The sequence below is a fragment of the Cibotium barometz genome, chromosome 31, assembly GCF_041138505.1.
Source record: "Cibotium barometz isolate CiBa-2024 chromosome 31, ASM4113850v1, whole genome shotgun sequence".
NCBI lineage: Eukaryota > Viridiplantae > Streptophyta > Polypodiopsida > Cyatheales > Cibotiaceae > Cibotium > Cibotium barometz.
The window spans coordinates 47,936,350-47,942,958 of record NC_141076.1 but is presented as its reverse complement, the minus strand read 5'-3'; the positions used below and the strand labels follow the sequence as shown (position 1 = coordinate 47,942,958).

Genomic DNA, 6,609 nt, shown 5'->3' with positions numbered 1-6,609 from the left:
CGCATGCACTCACACATATATGTATATTGAGAGAGAGAGAGAGACTCTTCGTTGAAAGGTCAACAAATTCCCATTCACACACCTGTATCTATATACTCACATGCATGCGCATGCACTCACACATATATGTATATTGAGAGAGAGAGAGAGAGAGACTCTTCGTTAAAAGGTCAACAAATTTCTTGATGGTTTACTACCCAACGCTAAAGTAATGTGTGAATTAGAGCGACAAAAGATTATCTTCTTAGAGAGAGAGAGAGAGAGAGAGAGAGAGAGATTCTTCATTAAAAGATCAGCAAAGACATTGATCCATTTTTTGATTTTGCATTTACAAGCTCTTGATACGTTATTGATGGTTTACTACCCAACACTAAGTAATATGTGAGTTAGAGCTACAGCAGAAGATGATCTTCCTCACACGACTATACTGGTATTCCTTTCACTTGCACACAGAACTGTACATGTGGTGAAAGCAGATGCAGAAATTTAAGAGAGAGAAAGAGAGAGAGAGAGAGAGAGAGACATTCTTCATTGAAAGATCAACAACACATTGATTTTCTTTTTTCAAAAAAAAAATGTATTTACAATTTCTTGATATGATATTGATGGTTTGCTACCCAACACTATGTTTCCTCACAGTAACTAGTTGTCCTATACTGGTATCCTTTCACTTTCACAGAGAAATTTACATGTGGTTAGAACAGATGGAGAAAACCATTAGTAGAGGTAAGCTTTCATTGTCAGAGAGTTATCCTGTCTACTCCATCAAGCTGTAGGTTGAGAAGCTAGAGGTGCTACCAGACCATGGTTATTGATCTCATTATCCAAAAAAGATTTAAGGGCAAGGCTTGCCGCCCAAACATCATCCTCAAGAACATGCTCATCAGGCGAATGGCTTATACCTCCAGTACATCGAACAAACAGCATACCGACCTTATTTATTCAAACAAGAACAAGGTAGTTAGTATGATAAACTTACCATCAGACCATTCCTTGCAAGATTATATCAATGCTAATCATCCATGGGCTAGATACTCAGAGTAACCAAAGCAAACATATGCAGGTATACCTTAGTTAAGTGTGCCATCATAAGGGCATCATGGCCTGCTCCACTAACAAGAGTTGGAACGAACTGATGATCTGAATGCAAACCAGAGGTTGGGAGATTCTGAAGGGCATCTTTTGCTGCTAAGTTTAGACGTTCCTGGATGTCTGAATGACAATGGACTGCTCCTGCTTCATGCTGCATTCCCCACAAGCTTTTCAGTCAAAGAAAAAAAATGACTTTCTACTCTGTACCTAAAGGCTAAAACTCCATGTAATTAGAGCAAAATTGCATGAATTGCCAATTCCCTGGGCCAAAATGGTCACTCATTGTTTTTGGAATTAGAAGTTTAACACACACCTTGACTTCAATATTCAAAAAGATCTGGCGAGCCTGACTCATCTCCTGAATGCGTTGCCCTATCATGGCAACAGTACTGGTTCGGACGTCATCATCTTCTGCTCGGATGTCCACGGTGAAGACAACCTACATATTTAAGAGGGGTTTTGTCAGAGCCAGTCTTTGTCCAGGGCCCTGAAGAGGACGTGGCAAAGAGTATGCTCACCTCGCCAGGGATGACGTTGCTGGCTCCGGGCCACGTGGCTATTTCACCAACAGTACACACCAGAGCACCTTCAGAAACAAAGTGGTTTCTTTGACTCTGCTCCAACCCACTATTCAAAAACTCTTCCGGATGCTTGCAAGTATGCTCAATGCTGACTATAGCAGCTGCCGCGGCTGCCATGGGATCTCTTCGCATGGCCATGGGTACTGTACCTGCATGTCCCTGGGTGCCCTTCAATTTTACCTGCATATAAAAATGCGACAATATGTATCAAAATTTTCACTCTCAAAAAACTGGTTTGACGTGCCTACACTGCCCGGCAAAAGGCATGTAGAAAAAAGATACTTGTGATTGAATCCGATTTCTTACACTGAGCCTTGTTTGCCCTGCTATTGCTCCTACTACTGCAAGTGAGATTCCTTGTCTTTCAAGTACCGGACCTTGCTCTATGTGTACCTGCACACACCCTAACAGCTCAAAAACCATTGATGAACTACGATATGCTTGGCAACCTTTCACCCATGAAGATGATGGCGATGCATAGGATAGAGTTATTACCTCTACATAGCCCCAGACAGAATCTGTATCATACTTGAGGTCAAGTAGACTCTGAGCTGTGCCGGGAAACAATGTGGTCTTCAAAGCTGCTTCCAAGGTGACCCCCCTGCAACATGAACTCAAAACTCAGTACAAGATACTGTCCTTGACATTCCTAATATGAATAAGTTGAATCATGTTGGGCTTCCAGGTCTCAAAGACAGTTGCACCTTTTGTCCAATGCACTAAGAAGGTTCTCAGGAAATTTCCCTGCAATAGCAGCACTTCCCAGAAAGGTGGATTGAAAGCGGATGCCTTCTTCGTCGCTGAAAGCAATGATCTGGTTGAAATGATACCAAAAAGTGAGGCTGCATACCCTCAGAGTAGGCAAGGGGAAACCTTTCTCCAGACACGTGCAGACATGCATATGTGATATTGAAGCTAGCCACGTCTATGCCCCACTAAGCAAGACCAATGCATGCACTTTTTTCACAGAACAGCCACAAGGCTCACCTCTATGGGCCGGGGAAACTTGTTAAGGTATCCGCTGATGTGCAGGGCTTTGACTGCTGCTATAGCAACAATAATGCCGAGAGCTCCATCATAGATCCCTGCATCAATCACAGTATCCTGAAACTCAAAAAACACACATGAAGTTTACAAGATTGCTCAGTGATTGGCCCTTGGGATAAGGGACGATTTTGAATCTGGGAAAGAATCAGTACCAAATGGGAACCAATGAGCAATGCTGGAGCCGATGCATTTCCACCAGCCACTCGCCCATGAACATTCCCAATATCATCTATCCATCTGAGCATCAACCAAGCCAAAGAATCAGCAGTAGTCTTTCATTGGTGTTTCCATGGAATTACATGGTAAGTATGGAATTCTTGGTGCATATGAAGCATGGAAATTTTTGGTGCATATACATACATGGAACTCCATGGTACTAAGCATACATACATGATCATCCCAATGATGTGTATGAATCTGTGGGTTCCTAATGCATGTGTGTACATTGAATTACATGGTGAGCATACATACGTGGTCATCCCAGCATCCTCCATCCATATCTGGATCAACTTTCCGGCTTCCAACGATGCTTTGCTCAAGAAGGTACGTTGCAAGTGATACGGAGAGTCACTTATCTATTAAAATGGTGACAAGGTAGCATTAAACTCCAGCAAAAAGCATACAAATCAACCTGCATAGAGCATATACCCCCAGAGAATAGAGTAGTGACATGTCAAGATTGGGGGTTTTGAACATCAAAAGCACGCCATGCAGATGCATGTACATGGATGTCTGCATGCATCCGTGTGTATGTATGTATGTATGTATAAATGTATGTATATAGGTATATGTATGTGTGTGTATATATGTATGTATGTATATATATGCATGCATGCATGTATGAGTATGTATGTATATATATATGCATGCATGCATGTATGAGTATGTATGTATATATATATGCATGCATGATGTATATGGACCCAGAGCACTTACACCCCCAAGCTGTCTTAGCCTCACGATGGGTTCTGCCCTTAGAACATCTTCCTCTGATGCTTTGCAGGACTTAAAATCCAACCCTGCACAAGTCATAGCTTTTTTTTAAAGAACAAAAAGCCTGGCTAAACCATCAATGAAGAAGCCTATACAACAGACATTTGAGAAGATTTGGCAGTAATTACACACATAAGAGAAGATTTTGCAGAAATTACACTGATCAGAGAAGACGTGCACTCACTAACATAAATTTAAGAATTAAGCAAACGGTTTAAGGGTTAGAGAGAGATTAGGGGTTAAGCGCTAATACATGATTTGTGGAGAAACATTAACATAATTCTAAGAATGAAATTAAGTGCTAATGCATGATTTGTGGAGAAACATACGCAAACGGTTGGAAAATGAAGCGCTAACAGATCACTCTCGAGGCACAAAGAAAACGGGACTAAAAAGTATTGACAGCTACAGGCTTAAATGAAGGTTTACCGCTATTACATGATGGGATTACTCAAAAAATGAAGAGGATTAAGCTCTAATACACCTTCGCAAAAACCTGAAAACGGGTTGATTCGCGCTTGATTAAGGGCCGCTTACCTGGGGCCGATGCGAAGATAAAGGAGGCGAACAAGAGAAAAGCCACGACTTGCACATTTTCTGGTAAGAAATCCATGGCGGATTCGGGTCTGATGCTTTTCTTGCGGCTTTTTTCCGCAATAGCACAGATAACCTCCTCTTCCTTCTGTGTGTGTGTGTGTGTGTGTGGGGAGAAAGGCGCGAGGGGGGGGGGGTGAGAGTTCTCTTCTCAAGCCTTCTTTGTTCAAACTTTAAGAAGAAAGCAGGAGCTATGGCGACCCTGATTTCTCAGAGCAAAGAGAACGAAACCCTAGTGCTTTTTGCCCCCTATTCTTTGTACGATTGAAGAGCAGAAAAACTTGATTCTGCACAGGGTTATGAAACTCTCTATAATTTTCTTCTGCTGCGTCTTCTCAGAAAATGCTAGCAATTCTTCGTTTCCGTCGGGGGAAACCAAGAAACGGCAGAAACTCTCTGACGGAGCCGAATTCCGTGAATGGGTTCCCGACAGAGAGAGAGCTTTCGTGAGGAAAGCTCAATAATTCTGTCAAGGAAAGCCCTGTCGTCTGGGTGTGTCTCTCTGGCTCTATAAAAAGCAACGAAAAAGGAGGAGCCACAAATTTCCTAATTTCGAAAAATCAATTTAAAAAAAAGCGTTTGATTTCGATTTTTTTTCCTCTGATTTTCTAATTTCGAGAAATTACAAAAGGAAAATGTTTTTCTCTTTTCTAATTTCGAGAAATTACAGCAGAAAATGCGAAGATTCAAGATTCGAGAGCCAGAGGTTCCAATGAAATGCTGCCACGTGTGCGAAGGGACAAATCCGGCAGCTTTCTTTGGGTGGCTCTGCTGGCTTTGGGTCCCACTTCCCAAGAGGTGGGAAAAAAACGGTAAGTGTCCGATGTTCGAAATATCAACCTCAAAATTAAAATACCTCTCTTTAGCACCAACACTCTTTTTAGTTACAATTTAGGTCCATGGTTCCCCCCTTGTCAAATTTTGAAGTCATAAATTTTAATCATTTGTCGCCCCATACATGTCTTGCCTAATTTCCTGAAGTCATTCCTCTTAATAGGGGCCCAATGTCTATACAACAAGTCATCACACACTTCAACAACGATAGAAATATGTTCCATATCTCGCCCCACGCGATTCTATCATTCCACCGTTTTTCGTTCACCTTTCAGTGTTGCACACAACAACAATGTTTGGGAAATCATATTCTCCCAGCCTTACATCAGCATGGAGTGGAGGTAGTTGGAATTTTGAACAAGCATCTTCTTCACACTTTAACCAAAACTTGAGGATTTTCAGGAGAAGCATATTTCCTTATCCCATAAATTTGAGAAGGTAAGTTCCAGGTAAAGTTGAACCTATCTTTTCCCGAATCCTACCCATAGTAGAGTAAAACTTTAGACTCCTTCAACCTCAGTGCCGACTCATAAGAGGGAAACAGAAAGAGAACTACCATGAGCCTTGCAAAATTGCATATACATAATTCATATCATGTGCTACTTCATTCAAGTTATCAAAGGTCATGCCTGCCTCACTGCCTAGCCTTTTCAAAAGCAACTTTATTCTAATAAAAAAGGGTGAGAAGCTTACACAGCAACACCTCTTCAATATCAAGAGTACTTGATTCTTAAGAATCTAATTCTATATGTAAAATTTCAAGTTTTTTCACTTAGATAAAAAAGTAAAAAAATTCTTTTGATATAATAAAAAGTTAAAAACCTTCAATTGCAAAACTATGCATTCAAGAACCTTTAAGATGAAAAATTTAAGCATTTAACATATATTAAAACATTCAAGAAAGAAGAGAAGAGAAACTCATAATGCTCATTTCAATTAAATCCTTGTGAGGTTGTGGAGGTTTTGTTTCTAAAGGGCTAGAGGGCACCATTTTGAATTTCTCCACCTCATAGGTGGGAAAAATAAAACTTTTGGAAAAAACCATTTGCTAACCATTTAAAGGCATGAAGCATGGCCCATGGTTGCATTCTCACCATGGAATCTAGAGGTGTTTGGTTGGGATAACAACAAGCATTTTCTCTCTTTCATTTTAAAAATTAGATCCTACCATGATGACCATCATTATTCTTTATTACATAAGATTAACTTGCCAGTGCTTATTAATCATCCCTTAATGAACATCATCTGATGTGCTCTTTCGTGAGAAAAGTGTGGAATGAAGTTGCTTGGATTGAAATCTTGTTGCATAATTTAGAAGAGATGTCAAATATACACCTTCAAAATACATGTAGAAATATCGTAGACATTATGAAAATCTTATGTGCTTGATCCTTGCTCCCCACCTTCATGACTTCAACCCTAGTAGCCACTCCCCCCAACCCTAATCCCATGCATGCACACACATACA

At 40.6% G+C, this 6,609-nt stretch overlaps 1 protein-coding gene across 1 annotated transcript; it reads right to left on the bottom strand.

Annotated features, from left to right (window-relative positions):
- Window positions 1-527: 527 nt before the first annotated feature.
- AAH (allantoate amidohydrolase) lies at window positions 528-4,797 on the bottom strand. The gene is made up of 12 exons (XM_086825227.1): window positions 4,251-4,797; window positions 3,657-3,739; window positions 3,192-3,295; window positions 2,873-2,957; window positions 2,661-2,777; window positions 2,378-2,487; window positions 2,169-2,274; window positions 1,980-2,066; window positions 1,611-1,853; window positions 1,406-1,531; window positions 1,070-1,243; window positions 528-933 (listed from the first exon to the last, which is right to left on the bottom strand). Exons 1-12 carry the CDS (start codon window positions 4,324-4,326, stop codon window positions 766-768), a joined length of 1,479 nt encoding a protein of 492 aa, XP_086681353.1. The 5' UTR covers window positions 4,327-4,797; the 3' UTR covers window positions 528-765.
- Between the last annotated feature and the right edge of the window lie 1,812 nt (window positions 4,798-6,609).

What these genes read in the sequence shown, in the direction of transcription:
- AAH (XM_086825227.1), bottom strand. Translation starts at nt 4,326, where the DNA reads ATGGATTTCTTACCAGAAAATGTGCAAGTCGTGGCTTTTCTCTTGTTC. An exon ending in CAGGGCAAACAAGGCTCAGT is followed by an intron (nt 1,854 to 1,979) that starts GTAAGAAATCGG and finishes TTTTATATGCAG; the next exon opens with GTAAAATTGAAGGGCACCCA. An exon ending in GCAACGTCATCCCTGGCGAG is followed by an intron (nt 1,532 to 1,610) that starts GTGAGCATACTC and finishes TTAAATATGTAG; the next exon opens with GTTGTCTTCACCGTGGACAT.